This window comes from Microplitis demolitor, chromosome 5 (genome assembly GCF_026212275.2).
Source record: "Microplitis demolitor isolate Queensland-Clemson2020A chromosome 5, iyMicDemo2.1a, whole genome shotgun sequence".
Classification (NCBI taxonomy): Eukaryota; Metazoa; Arthropoda; class Insecta; order Hymenoptera; family Braconidae; genus Microplitis; species Microplitis demolitor.
The window spans coordinates 4,229,902-4,252,463 of NC_068549.1; the positions used below are offsets into that span (position 1 = coordinate 4,229,902).

The window sequence follows — 22,562 nt, forward strand, 5'->3', positions numbered from 1 at the left end:
ACATCGATCAGTATAGATCTTCTAGATCAATTAAAATTATAGTAAATCTGTAATTAATAAAATATTGAGATTCAAGTCGATCAATTTGGAGTAAATAATTTTTTTCAAGTATATAATGCATTAAATAAAATGATAATTGGACTATAAATAATAATAAAATTGTAAAATGGAGCAAAATAAAAATAATGTGTATCGTACAACAAATACCTCGGATACTTTACCTTCTCTTCTCTCAACAATTATCATTTTTCGTCCGACATTGTCCGAAGAGTATATCTCTTTACAGCAAGCGATAAATTATACACGCGGTAGGGATACATTATAATGCCTCAGCTTAGTCCAGGTTGAGTTAAGTCTGCAAAAGTCGGAGTGAGATCATCTCAGCAGAGGACTAATGTAGAGAAAGAGAATCTTTCAGGCCAACACAAGTCCGCTGGCTGCCGGATCATACACATGTGAACGTGTGTTGCCCGCGAGTTTATAAAAACCAAAGAAAAAAAACATTTACTATGTATGTAAGTAATATAAGGAAGATAAAAAATAAATAAATAAGAGTAAGAAGAGGGATCGTGGTGAGAGGGCGGCGCCACGTTTGCGCCGTAAGAGAAACGTCCAGCTGAAAAAAAAATAAAAAACGAAATAAAAGAAAAAAAAATTTGCGGCGAGACTGGCTAACATGGAATAGCCCTTAGCGTTCTTGGGGCCGGTACGATAGCCGACTCTTTTAGGCTGATGGACTCTCCTCTTACCTTCCTACCCTTCATCACTCAACGCTTTTTACCCTCCATCTCTTTCCCATCCTATTCTTACTTTTATTTTTACTTATACTGTAAATAAAAAAAAAAGAAAATAAGCAATTAATGATTTCAAATATTTTTCAAAACAATTTTATTAGTCATTAAATAGTACAAATTATTTACTTTATATTTATATTTATATGTATAAATTTAATTGACTGATTTATCTAAGATTTTTATTTTAAAACTAATTATTAGAACAATTATTAAGTTGATTACTATAATTATAATTCGATTGACAAAAAAAAATCGAAATTTTTTTTCTTTGCTTTAAATAATTCATATATATATATGAATTAATTATATATATATATAAATTAATTATAAATCTTTGGATGTATAAAATTTATATACAATATGTAGAATCTCATTGATTAAAAAAAATTAAAATGGATAAAAGCAGTCGCGTAACACTTACGTACTTATATATACATATTTATATATATTTATGTGTCTATATATGGATGCATATGTTTGAAAAAGTTGTTTTTTATTATTTGAAGGTAAGGTTGAGTGACTGATGTTGCCGTCGTTAGTAAGTGGTACGGAGTAGTCGATAAAGCAGCTATTTTATTAAAATATATATATATAATGTATGAGAGACAATGAGTATGTTATCGACTTGTGTAGAAAACTAAGTTATCATGATCTGTCGATATTAGTAGCCAGTGATGTTGATGTTATCACCGTCAGATCCCCGCTGGATTTGTTAATTGTGATTGGTTCTAATGGGGGCACACTGTAAATAAATTAATTATTGATAATTATAAACTTAAAAAAAATTAAGTATTAAAATTAAGGCTATATTTTTTGGACGTCATTAAAAATTTTTTTTTAATATAATAGCCGTGATAGCCAAATTGACAGAAATTTGATGTCAATTCACTGCCGCAATTTGATGTCAATTAAATGCAATAAGTTGGTGGGCAAAAAAATTGACACCAATTTGACGAAAATTTTTTGTGTCAATGACGACAAATTTGCAGCAGTTAATTGAAGTCAATTTTCTAAGGAAATTGACGTCAAATTGATAGCAACTCATTGACATCAACTTTCTAATAAGAAACTTTTGCTATCAGAGAGTATAAAAATTTTTTTGGTAGTGATTAAAAAAAAAATGATTGAATAAGATGGCGGAAAAATTCGAAAAACCTAAAACTTACGTAAGATTAGTTTGGCGATTCAATACCGCAGCAGTGGGTAATGTGATGGGGGAGTGCGCGTGACCCAATTGCGTTGTTATGGAATTCATGTAATCGTCTTCAACCCTCTCAACACTCCCACCCCTATTCGTGAGCATGTTCAAGTGCAGCTTCGAATCCACTGCAATAATTATATTACATCGATCATTCTAATAATTTTTATTTACAAACGTATCAAGCTAAACCATATTTAAACAAGTATACGTATTTAAAAATAAATGGGTATTAGCCATGTTAGGCAAGTGTGCGCTCACTTTCCTACTTGACTCTACTATTATCGAAAAATTAAAAAAAGAATAAAAATTTGAATTATTTTTCGTGCAAATGTCTTTTGAAATTTTTGACTTTCTAAAGTACACTCCCCGATAAATATAAATTTTAAAATTCATAAATTTGTTAATCGAAAATCAACTTTCTGAGATAGTATCGTTTTTAAAATACTTCGGTATTTCTAACTCCTAATATTTGCCAATAATTTATTGTATTATTTTAATCCGAATATAACAGATGGGACTTTCCCGTCCCTTACTATATATATATATACACATATATCTTTTATTGCATTGTTTATCCCCACACTATTGTCCACTAGCCCCTTCTATTCTCTGTCTACACATATCATACTCTGGCACCAGATATTCCGCCGCGCAAGCGTGCAATTTATATATATATATATATATATATATATATATATATATATATATATATATATATTTCCCAGCAATAATACAAGGAAAAATACTCGTTATAAAATTATCGCGTTTATTCATTTTACTCTAACCAATCGCTATCATTTGATCCAATCACTCGCACATAGTATGCCCAGCCTTCCCTTATGTCGTCAAATTATCCGCCATCATTGAAATATATATAAATATACATAATTCACGCAATAAATTGAAAATATTGATAGCAATAATCATTAAAATGTAACTCATTTTTAAACTAATTTAAAAATTCCTCCTCCCCCTTTCTCTATCTCTACCCCTAATTGTTCGATAAATAGCTCGTATATATATATATATATATATATATATATATATATATATATATATATATATATATTTATTTATTAACTAAATATTTTTTCACCATCCGAGGAATTTGAAATCGACAAGTTTATATAGTTAATTAAATTTAAAAAAATAAATATATAAAACAAATATTATCTTATCCAAGTAGATCAATCAGAACGGATTGTATAGACGATAATAAAAGTTATATATGTATATATATATATGTGTATATATATAGATATTGCTCACCAAAGACTCACCGAGTAAATTTTGTTTCATCTCGGATTTATTTAGTCCAGCACTTGGTCCTGCCAAAACGCCAGACATTCCTGAGTGATTTTTTGGTTTTCTTTTACGTGTTTGTATTCCGTCTTTTTTCATGCTCATGGGCCTGTTTACCTGTTAATTTTAAATATTTATGTACTTTTTTTGTAATTTTAAATTAATAAATAATAATAATATTTATTATTATTATTATTGTGATTGTAAAACTTTATAAAATATAAATATAAATAATTTATCAGTTTTATCGTCTACCATTTTTCCATGTTTACATTTTGAATTAATTTATAAATATTTTTAACGATCATAAGATATGACGGTGAATTTTGCCCATTGCAGAAAAAAAATAGTCCAACAATATGTGGAATTGTTATCGGTAGAAAAATATATGCGGGTGATAAGCAACGATTACTTATTGAGATCTTTATCAATATATATATATATATATTCTTTGATGAGTATGAACTCAATGTAACAAAGTTCTTAGTAAATTTTTTTTATATAGTTATTATTAACACTATTATTATTATTATTATTATTATTATTATTATTATTATTATTATTATTATTATTATTATTATTATTATTATTACTCTGTAAAAAATTCGGCGTCTTAATATAAAAATTAACTCTTCTTCGGAGTGAAGTTTACTCCGAAGGAATCAAATAAATGACCAGTCATCCGTTCCGTATTTACTCCAGACTCACTCCGAGTTTAATCCAAATTTACTCCGCAAATTTTGAACAGTGAATTAGTATGAGGTGATGTTGACAATAATAAATTTCACTTTCTATTATATATACATAGATTCAAATTTAAATATATTATTAAAAGTCTATAAGTAAAAATAAACTGCAAAGATTAAATTTTAAATTTAATTACTCCGGCATAGGGTAGAAGTAGCATTTGTAGCCACTGCTCGATTTTTAAAAATTTAATACTTCATTTTAATTAATGAAAAAGTATCAAATAAAATTTCCATTTTAACAGTGAGATAAACGTATCTTTGAATACATTTCAAAAATTAATTATGTCATTGTGTATTTTATAAATTATTTTATTTATAAATTTATTATTTGGAATGTTCAAATTCCCCATATTGACACCCGGATTCCGGGTTATAATTTCTAACACTAATTTTTAAAGTTTATTGTTTTCCATGTATCAAACAAAATAAAAATTGAAATATGATAAATTCTGTCGGGTTTTCTACTGTTTGAAAAAATTCTTAGTTACTTCTATAAATTAAGATAAATTTTTTAACAAATTATTTATGATGATAAAAACAATAATATTATTGTTACTTATTATAAAACAATTACCACGTGCTAGATAAAAATAGTAAATAAATTTATCAATTGAATGAAATATTTAATCGATTGTATATACGATTACTTAAATTAAAATTATCTAGATAAATGAACGGTCTATAATTAATCATATTTTCGTGAATCGAGTTGTTTTTATATTTCCATAGTATAAGTGCATTAAATAATTTGCATAAAATGTTCCATAGTATAAATGCAAAAAATATCAATCAGTTAATTAATTATTTTTATAAATAGAGCTATCAAAAAATGGAATATTTTATCGCTCTCAATCAAAAGACATTAACGTGGCGTCTTTTTACTAATAAAAACTTATCGCAAGAATTCGCACATATCTATAAATATAGTATATATATGATTTGATTACACATGACACAATTGTCATCAAAGCCTCAAAAACCGTTTGATTTTACGATAGTTACAAATGACTCACTTTTTTCATCATTTCCGTCCTTGTATATTTTAGTAACCTGTCAACCGGAAATTACATTAAGATGGAAAATAAATAAACGGAACTGAATCTCAGTCCTCAGTTAAAACAAGAAAATGTCTAAAATATCATAGTTTTTAAAGGTGTAAAAAATAATGATCATAAATTTTTTTTGTTTGTTTCCCTGCAACCTTTTTTCAATATTAAAAAAATATAACAATACACCGTAAAAAAAAACCGGGGTAAGTCCAGGCAGTGTGGGTATTAAATTTTAACAGCGAAAGCGGTGTTAAAATAACACTGATGCCAGTGTAATTATTCTTTCCTGGTGTTAAAACATTTTATTTTGTGAATATTTTTATTTACTCGATCACTACAGTTCGTTAGTGGTTTTATTAATTAATTAAATTTAATAGTGATTGAAATGGTGACCGTAAAATTGTGTAATTTTTAAATAAATTACGTATGACATAAATGATTATTTAAATAAGTATATAGCAAAATTGAAATTTCCTCCAGATAATATTCATTTAATTTTTATATTTTTTTATATGTAATACATTTTTTTTAATTTTTATCCGTGGAATTTTTTTTTACACTGATTTAACACCGCCAAATTACACCGCCTACATCAATGTTATTTTATTTTAACACCACATGGTGTTAAATTGAGTTCATTTTTAACACCGCTCTTTTTACAGTGTAATAATAATAATAATAATAATAATAATAATAATAATAATAATAATAATATTTAAAGTATATATAGAGGAAATGACACTTAAACCCGCGCTAAGAATACAAGAGCCTTAAATAAAAAAAAAAAAAAAAAAGAAAAACAGAAAGACTAAAACAAAGAAAACGTAGATGGAATAAAACCATAAATAAATGTCATAAAGTTCAACGAACTTTGTTTGCATAAGTTTTTATAACATATAAAAATTATTTAAAAAACAAACGGATTTATATTTTTCATAAAACTTCACTACAAATTCAACAATAAAATAAAAAAAAAAAATATTTATATGTATACTTACATTGTGAAGTTTATAATAGAGCCCACATGCATTACAAACAGGTTCTCCATTATTATTTCTCCGCCATAATGTTGTATTACTTGTATTACAATTTGCGCATTGTATCCCGGCTCTTCGTCCACTCTGAAATAATAATAGTAATAATTATAAAAATAAATATTTTATTATTTGCTAAGATATTTCCGTGATTCAACCCCCTAACACTTCCAGTCCCTCGCCAACAATTATAATTGTTTAATTGTTTGAAGAGTTTGAGGACTAAAAAAAAATAAATAAAATAAAATAATGGGCGGTCCCGTCAGGTAAGTAAACTAGAGCAAACAACACCCGCCGCGTCCCGACCTTTGTTATTTGCTCTGGTTTGAGATAACAAGCGTTCTCGAGAGCACAAACATTACTTAATATCGAAGTCGTGTAGTCGAGTATTATAGTACAAGTCGAGAGAGGCTAAACCCTAAGCGTCCATAACGCGGACTCTTATCAGCACAAATACCTGTGGCCTCGTTTAACGATGGACAATTTTTTTGGTATCAGCTAAATAGATTTTATAACTGGACACTTTTTTTTTTAGCTGAACAATATCCGGAAACCGGGGCATTTAATTAGATAACAAATTAATGGATGACAAATTTTTGAATTATTAGGTGTACAAAAAAGTTCTACCCGTTTTTTGTCAAAAAAAAATATATTTAAAAATTTTAAATAAAATACAAATTTTAATCAAAATAACCACCATCAGCATCTACTACCCTTTGCCAACGCTCAGGCAACTGATGGATCCCACGGCGATAAAAGGCTTGATCTTTTGTCGAAATGAAATCATCTATTGTTTTTTGCATTTCGTTTTCATTTTGTAAGTGTTTGTCAGCCAAGTAATTTTGCAATGAACGGAATAGGTGAAAATCACACGGTGCAAGGTCTGGTGAATACGCCGGGTGCGGTAAAACTTCCCACTGTAAATCATTTATAGTGTGGTGGACGATTGAACTTCTATGAGGCCTGGCGTTATCATGCTGCAGTATCTTTGGTCGAGGTTTTTGTCCCGCAAATCGTCTTTTACTGTTGATTTCATCTGCTAATTTTTTTAATTGACAACTGTAGCGTTCTCCAGTAACGGTTTCTCCTGGTTTGAGTAACTCATAATATAGCACGCCCCACTCATCCCACCAAATACAAAGCAATATTTTTTTCCCAAAAACATTACGTTTTGGTGTTGATGTCGTTGGTTGTCCTGGGTCTACCCAATGTTTTCGACGTTTAGGATTCTCATAGTAAACCCACTTTTCGTCCCCTGTTACAAGTTTCCACAAAAAACTTTTTTTTTTAAGTCGTGAAAGCAACGACAGGTAGGTGTCAACTCGTCTCTCTCGTTGTTCTGGAGTTAATTCATGAGGTACCCATTTTCCTTCTTTTTGAATCTTACCTAAAGCATGTAATCTTTCAGAAATAGCTTGTTGAGTAACGTTTAACTTTTTCGCAAGTTCTTGTTGTGTTTGTGCAGAATCTTGATTCAGTAATTCTTCCAATTTCTCGTCACTGATTGTTGAAGGTCTTCCAGAGCGTGGTTTATCATTTAAATTAAAATCTCCGTTTGTGAATTTCCGAAACCATCTTCGACAAGTACTGTCATCAATAACACTGTCACCATAAGTTGCACAGATTATTCTTTGAGCTTCAGCAGCACTTTTTCCTTGATGAAATTCATATAAAAGACAATGGCGGATATGCTCATTACTTACTTCCATTTTTAACTTAATAAAAAAATATATATATCGAAGATTAATATATTAAAAGTTTGATGAATTTAAAGAGTACAAACAGCTGTGCATGTACATATACGTATTCATAGCTAACCTATAAATAGCTGTTAGATAACTCCATCTTTGAAAAACGGGTAGAACTTTTTTGTACACCTAATATTTTGATAAAATGTAATGAAATTTTTTTTTTTTGTAGTTATTTGGAGTAAAAATATTCACAAAGTAAAATATTTTCAACACCGAAAAATATTTTAACACCATGAAATTTTTTTAACACCAGTAAAGAACATTTACACCTTCGGCGGTGTTATTTTAACACCGTTTTCGGTGTTGAAATGTAACAGCGAAAATTTTAACACCTACACTTCTTAAATTTACCCCGGTTTTTTACAGTGTAGAGAATTATGCTTATAGGCTGTATATATATGAATCACTTTATGGTTTAAGTGTTTATTTTGACCTTTACGGTTATTTGTCTAAGACTTTGTCATATCCAGGATATTTTCTATTACTTCATTTTTACATAGACTGTACTTAGTTTACTAAATTCTTATGATCTAACGGCAATAAGCTGTCATTAGTGAAGAATGACATTTTTTTACGAAAAAAAAAGAAAACTATTTTTAATGGTTTTAAAATTATATTTCTGTGACGCGCTCACTGTAAATCGAAGTGTTTTAGTTTCAAACACTTAATTTTTTATTGCCATTTAAATACATGGTACACCGTAATCACTTTTTAAACGTTGAGCAAGTATTTAAAAAGTGACGACAGTATTTAAATCGCAATAACACTTGGGCCAAAAACGATTTTGTAGTGACTTTATAGTTCCTTCGTAATTTATTTACGTCAATGCTATTTATTATTTTATAATTATATAGTGTGTATGTTTTTACATAAATCGGTAATTTTTATAAAGAAATTTTGAGATTTTGCTCTGTTTTTTGTGACTTTTTGAAAACTGTAAAAAATCGGGAGTTTTATAATTTTGGAAAAAATCTCTGTGTACAGAGATCGGTAATTTTAATCCCGTGAAAAAGGAATCATATATGTCTATATATAGAGCATACGTGTAAAATACATGAACATTAGCCATTTATGAAGTATATATAGATTCCAAATGCTCTGTATATGAAACGTATGAAAATTGACCATTTATGAAATGTATGTAAATCATATATGCTCTATTTTTGAATCACATATGCTTGATATATGAAACCTTTGAAAGCTTTGTTTTCTGAAACATACACAGATCATATATGCTCCATATTTGAATCATATATGATGTATATGTTTCACATATGAAATATATATGCAGCATATATGATCTACATGCCATACATAAAAGGCTAATTTTCATATTTGTTCAATATATGAATCATATATAGCACACATGTGGCCAATTTTTATATATGATCATATATGATTCGTTTTTCACAGGATGTCAAAATGAACTCCTCTTCAGAGTGAATTTCACTTTGATGAAAAAATTTAATAAGTAAAAAATCATCTGCTCCACTTAGTTCCAAATTTACTTCGAATTTATCTGGTCTAAAATGAATCAGTGAAAAGTACTGTAAGTCAGTGTATATTCACCGCGAATCAGTCCCAAGTATATCACTGATTCAATCATACTTGGGGCTGATTCGCAGAGAATATTCACTGGTTTGCAGTATTTTTCACTGATTCATTTTAAAAAATCGCGTTTACTCTTAAAAATTTTTTTGCACTATAGAGCCATGAAAAACGTAGAACATAAAATAAAATAAACTCACCGCAGCAATAGTTTGTTTCATCTTAGAATTATATCTCATCGTAGCTCTATTCGCCCCATTAGGTTTGTTATAAATTTTACACGTATTACATAGAAAATGTCCAGTTCCATCTCTTCTCCACAGTGTCGTCATATTAGCTGCGCAATTAACGCATTCTTTTGTTTCAGTCATAACGGAGCCATCGAAAGCTTCATCTTGCAAACTTGCCCATGGTGAAGATCCATTGCTCGTCGTAACATAACCACCGCCGTTGTACATAAGACCTGCGGAATCGGTTGCCGAAATAGTCGCAACACCTGGGTAACCCTGTACGTACTCGAGAGTCGGTGGTGATGCTGAACCAGCTGGTTGCCAAAATGTTTCTCCAGTTTGCTTGACATACTGGAATGTCGGCGTGCCAGCTGATCCATAAATCGTAACTTGTGATCCCGGTGAACCCGGTTGTTCATGATACAACTGTGTCGTTCTTCCACTGCCGATCAGTGACGAGGAAGACAATGTGGGATCACTTTTTATGTAAACTCCAGAAGGTGCTTCAACCTAAGATCAATAGAGTAAATAAACGGGCCAATTTGTTGATAAGTTTTATCTTTTACTTGATAGTTACCTCGGAATTTCTATTGGAATGTCCTCCCGAATAGTTCAGGTAAGTTATTTCCGGTTTGGCGTAACCGTAACTGTTGCCGTGTTGAAAACTATCAGGAACATACTGAGCATATTGTACGGCCTGTGATGGTGGCAATGGAACAGTCTCTAAAGTCGTGTAAGTACTACTCGTTTTTATGCTTTCGGACGCTGCGGCAGCAACTGCTGCAGCAACGTCGTACTTAATCGCTGCCTCGGAATAACCTGTTGGGACTAATTGATGCTGCGTCGTCCGGGCGACTTCAACGGGCGTTGAATAAGACGCAGGTGACCCTAAGACCGTTGATCCAGATTGAGACATCGAGACACTGGGTTCGAAGTCTTCAGAACTGGGTGATTCGTACCTGCTGTTCACTTGGCCGTTTTCGTGGGGACTGAAACGGTGTGACTGGGGATGGTGATGGTGATGGTGGTGATGATGCTGCTGCTGACGACGGAGGTCTTCTTGCATTCGCTGGACTTGGACAAGCATTGGGACTTTTCGGCCGTCTGTTGTATCTGAATATACGTATACGCGTTCTACTTCTGATCTTTCAGCGGTTATATATCTGAAAATAATTAATGATTAATTGGATTAATTTCAGAAGCGAAGCTGGAAACTGTCATTTTTCCCCTGTTCTTTTTTCCGTAAGTAAAAATTAAAAAAAACTCATCCAAAATTCAATTCAAATTATTTAAAAAATTTACTCCAATTTACAAAAATTCATCCGTCAAATTTTCAACGCAATTACTCATGTAATTAAATATTTTATTAGACCCATTTCATATTGCATAAGCTAGAGTATGTAATAAACTACAATTCTCAATAAAAAAAACTTACTTTGGTGGTTCTTTGAGTGACAAAGTAATAGGATGACCATCGGAATTTTGTGTCTCAACTTGTAACTCATCCCCATTATTAGAATAAACAACCTGCTGATGCTGATTACTGTCCGTACTGTTGTTATCAGCCGGCAAATGTATATAAGATTGTTCTTGATAATGAGAAGTTTGTTCATTATGTTGATGATCTGCAGTTTGTTGCTGCTGATGAATTATCTTATGATTAGTTTTATTTTCCCCAGGACTAGAGACTGGCGAGGGCTCGGAGTCTTCGGCAATAGTTTCAGTAATATGTCCAGTGGTAGTAATCGTCCTGACGTGCCGGCGTGTCGTCGTAACGATCGTCGGCCCATTGACAGGACTTCCAGCTCCGGCCTGTTCTTCAGCCGTCCGCGGAATCTGCGGGGAAGTTTCTTCAGGGTGACGGGCCTCCCAATCATTTTTTGTTTCCTGCTTCAGCGAATTCTCCTTCATCGTATCCTATAACACATTTCAACATTCAAAATTACATTTCATTTTTTTTAAAATCAAAATTTTTATTTCGTCCGTAAAAATTTTTCAGCTTTTGCTAGAAAGTGGATTAGAAAAAATTTAAAAAAAAGACACGCGACTCAAGTTTACACAAAGCACACAGCGCACACTTATATTGATATATATGTCCACATAAAATGTATAAATGTGTATATATATGACGACACACCTTGTCCGTCATAAGAAAAAAATTGTTCAAGACCATCGTCGGTTTATTTGCTAAAGAACGCGTCACTTCCGCTCGACAATGTCAAACTTTAACTTCCGCCGCTCAATATTCACTAATTGACTTTTTTATTTTATTATTAAATCTCTTTGTCTTCATAAAAATACGGATAATAAAAGAAATAAATATAAAAACTGAAAAAAAATTTTAATTCCCGGGAGATTTAAATTTTTTCACTACACGGTAATTAAAAAAAATTAATTATTTACCTCAATAGTTGCGTGACGCATCGAGTTGGTTATTGTTTAACAAAACACACGATTATTTATTTAAAATTTATGTACTGATTTGTTATAAAAAACGTAAGCGAGTGAGGGTAAATTGTATGCCGATAGACCGAAAAGTTTTCGTCGGCAATCTGATGATGACTGACGGAGAACCTGAAGAGCTTGGAGTAGGTGACGAAGTTTAAAAAAAGGTGAGAGGAGATAATGAAGAGATACGAAGGTGGGGGTGGAGGTGCTGGCCGTGGAGGTGGAAGTGGTCGTGGTGGTCGCGTGTCAACTGAACTCATCTTAAAAGTTAAACGGTGATTCCTTCTCTGTTTAGTTTGCACGGACTATTATTGTATTGGAGTGAGTTTGCGTCTGTGTTGGAGTGGTGATCACTGATGATGATGATTATTGATGGCTAGTAGAGATTACTGATGACAGGAGAGTCTGATATCTGAGAGCTGGACGGAGAAAGGTTGAGATTTTAAACGAGGGAGAGAATAGAACGAATGGTTGCACGGGAGCTAAACTCGTGACAGTGCTGATTGGACAGCGTCCCCCACCGTTATTTCTATTGGTCAGTAGACTTTTTTGCTGATTATCTGCCTGGTGAACATAAAAGTCGGTAGTTCTGATGTCTGGTGGTTTTATAGAGATATGGGAAAAGGAATTGTTTTTATGGAAAAATATGTAATTTATATTTCCCGCGGTTGGAAAAATTTTAATTAATTTTTTTAGGAATAGTAATTTAGTTGGTTTTGTAATAAACATTTAGTAAAAATGGTCAAGCTGTACAACTTTACGCTGTAAAAATTGGAAGTTCGAAATTTTAGAAAAAATTTCTTCAAGTACGGAGTAAACAGGGAGCCTGTCTTTTTAAAGAAGTTAATTCAGAGTGATCTGGAGTCAACTTCAATCCACATTGACTCCGATTCAAAGTTTTATTATTAAAATAAACTCGCCTTTGGAGTAAATTTCATTTTGAGGGATCAAATAAAGGAACAGTCATCCGCTCTTTAATATTCACTCCAGATTTAATCCGTCTTCACCGCAAAATTTTTTTGGTGTGTGATTGTCCAGTTTCAAAATCTAGTAACAGCTAAATTTTAAATGGTTCTTTTTATTTGTATTTTTGTACTATGACTTTATTTTTGCATAATCTCGTCCATTTTTTTAATAGAATGACGGATTCGAAATGAAATATATTGGATCTTGATGAATTTTGAAAATAGACAGACGTATACTGTAAGAAATCAGGAGTGAGTCCGGATTTTATTTCAATCCAAATTCACTCTGTAACTCCAAGTTTCGAAGTTTTAAAAAAAAATCACTTCGCATACGAAATGAATTGGGATTTTTTTTTGAACGGAATAATTTCGAAATGACGCGATTTTATTTAAACCCGCATTTATCCGATTCGGAGTTTATTAATTTAAAAAAAAAAAAAAAACTCCCTTTCGGAGTAAGTTTAGTGGCATAGTTTTTATGGGAATATTTTATACTTCGGTAAAATACAAAATAATGTTTCGTAGAAAAATCTACTTCTTTAACTTCATTAGCACGAATTTCCATTATAATCTGCTTATAATTTTTTGAAATTATTTCGCGTAAATATATAAAAAGAGAGCTCGCAATTATTTCCATACGTAATATAAATGTCAAAATATAAAAGACCTAATCTCAGTATATATTAGCATTTTTTTTTTTTAATTAATATTTTTCAAATCTTCCCTTCGAAATGAAATTCACTCGAAGGGGAGTAAGTAAATAAAAAATCATCCACTCTTTGAATTTTATTCAGTTATCCGTTATAGTAACTCTTAGTTAAAAGTTTTATTGCACACCTCAACCACTAAGCATCAAGTGAATTTCGTTTAAAAATTTTTTATAGTAACTTCTAAAATATTTAAAGATGTTTAAATTTACCTGTATAAAGTAAAAATAACTTTAAAAAAATTTTAATAATTCGCATAAAAAATATATAAAGACCTGTACCCAAAATATCAAATATTTGAGCTTGCAATTTAATATTTATTTTTTTATACGAATTATCTAGAGGATTAGTTTATCGAGCAGTTAAATTTATGGCTGAGATTTTGTATCGACTGAAAAAATTCAGCGGATCAATTTCATATTTTTATTTTTTTTTTTATTGACATCGACAATAAATTAATCAAATAAAAAAAATTAACTCTATATTTTTAGTCTAAAAAATTTGATTTAAAAAAATCAGAATAGAGAACCGTAATATTTTTTAAACCATAATTTATGTAATGGAATAAAATATAAATTAATGAATTAATTGGTGGAAAAAATATTAAAAAATTTTAAAGATAAAAATAGAAATAAAAAGCAAACTATAAATTACGAGGGATGTAAAGTGAGAAAAAAAATAAAAAAATATATAAATATATTAAAGTCTCTGGTGATTGACACAGAGTTAAGCGCTGCAGAGGGGTACGTTATTTATTTAATGATAAAGTTGCAAGCCAAACGGCGTTAAAGAGATAACAGTGTTGTAGTTTTAAAAAAACCCGGTACATCTATATATAAATGTACTTTTTATATTTTATATTCTCTCTCGCCGATTTCCAGCCATCAGGCATCACGAGCCGCCATTTTGTCTACACGTATGCCCGCGGGTAAGAGCAAAAATAAACATCACCCAAATAACTTCGTTATTGCACACCCTCGGGTGCAATGACTCACCAATATTTGGCACACCCGCAGTGACAGTAAACAAAAAAATATATTTCTCGACATTTTTCACTCTCTATTCAACACTAAACCATCTCTGATTCATAACACTGACTAACCTAACTACAGTAGTTAAATAATAATAACGACTCATTTATTCTCATAAAAGTATGACTACTTAAATAAATCATAGCTTAAAAATTAAAACCACTGACAGTAGGGAAAATCTTCGAAGGAATTTCAAAAATTTTAATTTTAATTTCTAAAATAAATATTTTAATTTTTAAATCATGAGTTTTTATTCCATGGTGTGCATTCTTATACTCCATGTAAATTTCAATAAAACTCAGATTAAAATTTAATTAATACACGGGGTAAAATGGGCTTATAAAAATTTGTGACAAAAATAAATCAATTTTTACTAACAAAATTTGTCTTTTCTATGAATTATAAAAAAGTATGGAGTAGCCGGTATAAAATGGGTCAGCTAAACTGAGGAAAATTTTTTTTTATTGGAGTAATCGCGCGCCAAAAAAAATTATTTAACAAATTTACGGTAAAATAAAAAAAAATTTTGAGAAGATAAAAATTAATTGCAATCGATCGAAGAGAGTAATTAATTAAGTAAGTAAATTGGCGGTAAATCTCGTGGTACCTGAGTGAGTTTTGTTATTTAAATATTTTTTCTAAGATATGAGGGCTGATAGGCGCCGATGATAGGTCGGGAGTGAGCCTGAGCGTTGTCAAAATAAGCGGCACACTATCGCAATTTATCTCGTTTCCCATGATAATATATGAGATAAAACTGCATCATTACATTAGCAAAGTATCTGCTAAAATGATTATTTCAGTCGAGTCACAGCGGCCATATGTGCTTACAACCCTACTCATTATACACAAAAATACCGTATAAATTTTTAAATTACGTATAATATTTCACTTCAAATAACAAAAAAATATCATTCTAAAAAAAAAATCTGCGAAATAACCGCGCCGATAATTGATAAATTTAAATATTTAAATAAGTGAGTGAAAATTATTTTGACAGGTTTAAAAATTTGCTTTATTGTTATTAAGTGAATTTCAATAATAATTTAATAAAAAAATTTATTTGAAAATAAACAGAAAATTAAATTCAAAATTAATTATTAATTATTGTAATAATTAAAAGCCAACGGTTACATCATCGGGTTTATCTACGATCTAGTAAATGGTTAAAAAAAAAAGTGTCACGTTATCATGAAGATACTTGTCAACAAAACGTCTTAAGTTAATATAAACATATATATATGTATATATATATATATATATATATATATATATATATATATATATATATATATATACATATATATAGAAGAAAATAAGAGACAAAAAGTTAAAATTGTCTTTCTCATTTTTAAGATCTTCAAGTGGATCAAGATATCAGCAAACAAATATCGATTCTTTGTAAAATAATTATTCTTTTAAATAAATTTATTTTTTATATATATAAATATATATAATGTATTGATCGATGATCGTATTTGTAAGACTAAAGTCCAAGAACTTATTCTACGGAATTTCTCAGTAATCGCGATTATAGATAACAATCAGTTTCAATACGTAAAATAATAAAATAATTTAATTGACAGGAAAATTTTTTTTATTGAAAAAAAAAATGTAACTTTTTTTTTTGATAAAGTTAATAAGAAATTTTTTTTTTTATTTAATTGAAATTAATTTAAGAGACAAAGAGGTGATGAGTCTTTGAATGTGTGTTGAGTGTTTTATGTGGGTTTATGTAGTTTTAAAAAGATTTTATGAGACGTATATTTTACAACGTAATTGCACTAAAATTTACAATACTAGGGATTTGAACGTATGACGATTTATAATATATATATGTATGTATGTATAGGCATATGTATTTTGTCCGTGTATAATATGATTAATAATATTACGAGAAGTGTCTTATTTGAGTAAATAAAGCCAAGAAAATTTTATTTTATAACTTTATTCTTAGTACATTTAATGTCTATAAAATATAACTTTTTTTTAAATTTATATATATTAGAAATACTTTCGAATGTTGAATTTTCAGAATATTTAGAGTAGAATTTTCTTTAATATTAAATAAATATAAGGGAGCAGTAAAATGTTACTATTGCCGGTACTCTGTAAAAATTTTGGCAAAATTTCGTCGCCTTATTATTTTGTAAATTGACGGTGTATTTAATTTTTTGTTAGTAGAATTTATTAGGTTTGTTTTCTATTTTATTTTAAAATGAAAAGAAAAAATAAACAATTTGAAAATTTGAAAAAATCAAATTTGGATTAATAATGAGATCTCATTAAATCGTAGATCTAATTTTTTGAAATAATAAATTTATAGACACACTGACATGAAAAAGTCTCTTATACGATCCAATATTGTGGTCATATTTATTTATTGTGAAGCCTAGAATTTTTTTACAAATCGAAATTTGGAGTTTTTACGATTTTGATTTTTTTTTGCTGTGAGTTACGTAGCAAAATATGTTTTTTTTTTTTTTTTTTTTGCATAAGAAAAATATTTTACATTCGAAAATATCTATTATATATGAAAGATATGTTTTAGTCTAAATTAGTTAGATTTAGATCAAAATACCAAAATATAGACTTTAATTCTAAATTATTTTTTCCCTTTTATCAAAATCTTTAAATTTATTTACAGCCTTAATATATATTCAATTGATATATTTCTTTAGTAAATATATTTTATTTAAAATTTTCACAAATTCAATTAAAAATTTTGTTGACCGAGTAATATATATTGAAGTGAAAAATTTTGAAAACCAAATTTTGATACTTGAAGCTCAAAAGTAAAAAGTATCAACAAGAATATTCAATAATTTATAAGAAATGCGGTAATAAAAAATTTGATTTAATATATTCCTTTTTAAAATATATATAGAATGAGAAAGATAAATAAAAATACAGATGAATAAATAGTGACGACTTGGACTTAGGGTATAAATGGTATTTATTTTTTTGTACGTTGGAAATAAAAAGTTTAAATTATTAAAAGAACTCATTAAAAACACTTAAAAACTGAATATTGGAAAAAAATTGTAAACGGTAATTCAAATACCTACGGGCATTAATACATTTACTCGAGTGTCCAAAGCCGTTTAATTACTCGATGACTAAACGTCACTGTGAGTACACGACACATTACTTATCTTTCGATGATAATAGCTTTACGGACAAATAATATTTTAATAATACGCGATGTTTTATTAAGTAACTAGAAATTTAACCATTAAAAACTAAAATGTATTTGAAATATAGTGATCTTTGACTATTAGTAATTACTTAAATCATACGTATTTAATGTATGTAATTTTTTTTCTTTTTTGAGAAACCGAAAATACATAGATATATGTACGCATGTATAAATAAATATTAATAGTCTTTAAGTGTATTATATATATATATATATATATATATATATATATATATATATATATATATATATATATATGTATTTCATATTTCACAGTAACTAGTCTGTGTAATGAAATTTATTAATGATTTATTATATTAATGCACAAACATTCGATATGTATTTATTAATATATACATCACGACCATATGTGAGTATTTTATGTTTTAAGTAAAAATCAAATAATTATTATATAAAAGTGTTACATATTTTATTAAATATTAATATAAAAATTGATTAAATTGATTTTAGTCTTTTTTAGTTTAAAAATATTTAGGAAGTTTTTTTAATTTTTTTGACAATTTTTGGTAACCAAAATTGATCTATTTCAAATGTTATTTTTGATATTATAGAAATAGTTATTTAATATATGATATATAGAGATATCTAGAGCAATACACAAGACTTGATTTTGCGAAAAGATAATTTTGAACTATACCCGGGTCAAAAAAATTATTTGATTTTGACTTTTTTGATTTATTCGATTTGCTTTTGATTTAATTAACGTGATTTTGGCTACAGTAACTTTTGTTAATTTTAACTTGACTTTTTTAACTTAAAAATTTAAGTCAACTTAATCAAATTAACGTCACGTTGACTTAAATTTAGTGACGTAAATCGGTGCTAAGTAAAACGACAGTCAAAATCAAGTCAAAACCTAATGTGTTTTCATATCTTGAAATGTGTTTTTCATTTGTAAAAAAAAAGGACAAACTTAACTTGCTTTTCAAATTCAAATTCAAATCAAATTATATTTTTGACCCAGGTATGTGTTAATTTATCAATGAAAGTAGAATCAAAATAATTTCAAAATTTTCGAACTGCTGCGCATGCCGCCAACTTGTCTATCCCTTTCTCTTTAAAACATAATTTTTTTTTTCACAATTAATAACTTTTTAGCTATCATATCTTTTTATGATAAAAAATTCCCCAAATCTCATTAATTCGACAAATTAATAAAAAAAAATTCATAAGTAATTTACAAAATACTTAATTAGTCTAAAAGCAATTTACCTCTACAATTACTCCGATAAAATAAAAAAATTTCAAAATTTATTTATCATAAAAAAATTATTGATCGCCTATAGGCAAAAGAGAAAATATATAAATATACAAATCTACCCATTTTAGATCCTAATATTTTTTTTGGAACAATATACATATACATATATTAATACGCTACGATTACCCTGACATTCGCACACCGTCCGACGGCAATCATCATAAATATCCGAAGATTAATAACTAATAATATAAATTAATATATTGAATCTAACAAAAAAATAATAACATTCACACACATAAATATTATATATCCACATATATATATATATACATATATATGTGTAAATCTATTGTAGAATATTTAAATAAAATCAATAATAATTAATGAATAACAAACATTATTATCGCTATTGCCTGATATTATTCTTCATTATCTTATATATACAGCAACGGTAATATGTGTTTAATGATTAATAAAATATTATCTGGGTGATGAGGGCTATCGCACGTCTTTCTGGTCGACGGATAGTTTCAAATCAGACGTATACCTGAACGTTCATTTCCAAACGTCTTTAATAAATTTCATAAAAAGTTATTACCGTTGCGTATACTAATTTATAACATTAAATTATATAACTCTACTCCACATATTTTCAAAAATCAATCACATATGGTCGCAGTTTTGAAATTTTGAAATGTTTCAAAAATATATTTTTAGTTTGTAACCGAGTTTGTGGGCAAAAGTGATCGTTTACTTTTGTATATTATAATAGAAAAAAATAGTGTGTAATAAAGTTTACTTATAAGTGTACCATCAGGTGAACGGATTAATATTTAGTCGCGGGAGTCAGTCAAAAAAAAAATGTGTGTGACAAAGTAAAGTGTTTTCTTAAACAGCTTGGCTGAGAGAGCAACTTGTAGTGTAGAAATATTAAGAAATTTTATATTACGTTTAATAACCAACGAAATCCCACTTTATATATACTTAATATTAAATATTATATATATCTATAGAGTATATGGAACGTCTGGCCCCCTTCGAAATAAAATGATCGCGCATTATATTATTGTACGAGAATGTTGAATTTAAATTTAATACGCAGGTTCAACCAACAGTGTGTCGTTCAATGTTAAATATATATGTAAATATATAAATATATATTATGTTTAAGATGAACTTTTGATACGTGGTACCACTGAAAAATTTTAATAACTGAAAATAATAATAATAATTTTTATAATTAATATTTATATTTATATGATAAATATCAATTTAAGAAGACATTGAAGAAAAATATATGACCTTAATATATAAGATTTTTTTTTATATATTAAATAAAAAATTACGTTTTCAATTTCGGCTAATGGAAGGATCATTAAAAAATCTATTAAAGAAACTTAATTACTTGGAGTCACGTGGTATTGAAAAAAAATATTTTTTTTTTTTGGTTCTTATAATAAAAAATAAAATATTTCATACTGATTATTTATTGTTAATTACATAATTTATATTAATTGATAAATTGAACACGTGAGTTTAAATATATTCTGAGTTAAAATTTTATGTGAGAAAATATTTATAAATGTTAGTGTAAATATTGAATTTATAATTTATATTAATATTAAATTTAATTATAAATTATTTCACTCACCTTGGCTTTGATTATAATTAATTTTTATTTATAAAAAAAAAAAAAAAAAAAAAAAAAAAAAAAAAATGATTTAAAATTTGTAATTACACTAAGATAGCGGAGGTGATTTTTGATAAGTATTTTTGATAATTATGATGATTAAAAAAAAATTTTTTTATGTGAACACACAATTTTAGGTCGTTATAAATTCCTGTAACTTAGTTTGTAGACGACTAAAAAGTCTCTGCCAGCGTTTTCTGTATGTTTGTAGTATAGACGGCAATGCCCACTTGACACAGGTGTGATCCAAGGTGTTAATAAAACGACGATGCTGCCGTCTAGGTAGCGATTCCTATATTATTTATTTGCTTTTTTTTTTTTTTTAATATACTAAAATGTAATTTTCAAGTTTTTTACAATTTTGATATTTTTTTAACATATTTTTTGATAAATAAATACAAGCAAATTATTAAATAATGACTTCAGTATTTTTGTATCCAATTAAACTTTTGAACTAATTGTCAACGTATAAATTTAAATCCGATTTTAAAAAAATTTATTTATTAATTTCAAATATAATTTTTTAAACAGACCGCCAAATTCAAATTATTTCCGCTTATTCAATTTTCGCGGGCAAATTTTCAATTTTATTTTTTAAGACTCTTTTTATTATTGGCTCCAATTTTTTTTTATAAATTTCTCTTTTTGAGTTTTGAGTTCAAATTTTTTTGTTCACGATTGAAGAATTTATTTGAAAAATTGCCTGAATTCTCAGTTATTGTGAACCCTTTAAAATACTGATATCTTTATTTGAGGGTTACATTTATTTGGAAAAGACTGGGGCAAAACGGCCCACCCCAAAAATTTGACTAAGAAAAAAAAAATTTTTCAATTAATTTTCGAAAAAATTGATAAATTTTCTGTCTTTTGAACGCGATGAAATACTTGGGGTAAAATGACCCACCCCCAATAATTGACGCTAACAAAAAATTATTTATCGAGAATAAAAAACTTATTGGAAAAGACATGAAATAATTAATATTCGATGATCGAAATCAATAAGAAATTACTTGATTAGTCAGACCATTGTGCCCCGGTCGTTATCGAAAAAATATAGTCAGACAAGATTTTTAAGATACCGCGCAAGTAGTCGACATTTATTGAAACTTAAAGCCAATTACTCGCATTATTTTTAAATTTTCATGTTCCGATGAAAAGTTGAAAAAAAAAAGTATTTATTTAGAACAATATGAGTTGTTTATCGTAATATAGACGCTGCATAAGACACAAATGTATACACGTGTCTTCTTTATGATCTTTTTAATTCACACTCCAATAAATCTCTCCACACTAGTTTATTGTAGCTTAAATATGTAATTACACAAAACTGTTTTTATATAGTCAATAATTATTTAACGTTAATAAAGATCTCGTTAACGACGTCATAAAAAAAAAGTCTCGGTAACTCAACCGCCTTTATTATTTTTATTTTTTTTATATTCATGTAAACATGTCTATATATATATTGAATTATTCTCGCCCACTAAAATCGTTCTCGGAATTGTTAGATCTTGGATCCTGTAGACAAGTTTTCTATCTTTTTTAAAAGTTTTTTAAAATCTCTTATCATGTGTTGTTGTCATGACAACGTCGTGTACTTACAACTGATAACAAATATATATACATATAAATAAAACAA

At 28.3% G+C, this 22,562-nt stretch overlaps 1 protein-coding gene across 7 annotated transcripts; it reads right to left on the minus strand.

Annotated features, from left to right (window-relative positions):
- Positions 1-1,026: 1,026 nt before the first annotated feature.
- Positions 1,027-20,950, minus strand: LOC103569035 (uncharacterized). Of its 7 annotated transcripts, none has more exons than XM_053739260.1 (8): positions 20,885-20,950; positions 11,094-11,575; positions 10,236-10,821; positions 9,629-10,168; positions 6,094-6,216; positions 3,276-3,414; positions 1,961-2,120; positions 1,027-1,536 (listed from the first exon to the last, which is right to left on the minus strand). In XM_053739260.1, exons 2-8 carry the CDS (start codon positions 11,567-11,569, stop codon positions 1,440-1,442), a joined length of 2,121 nt encoding a protein of 706 aa, XP_053595235.1. In that variant the 5' UTR covers positions 11,570-11,575; positions 20,885-20,950; the 3' UTR covers positions 1,027-1,439. The 7 variants fall into 7 exon arrangements, with proteins under 7 accessions (XP_053595235.1, XP_014294972.1, XP_014294968.1 ...); XM_014439486.2 differs by lacking the exon at positions 20,885-20,950 and adding an exon at positions 17,878-18,048; XM_014439482.2 differs by lacking the exon at positions 20,885-20,950 and adding an exon at positions 14,774-14,842.
- Between the last annotated feature and the right edge of the window lie 1,612 nt (positions 20,951-22,562).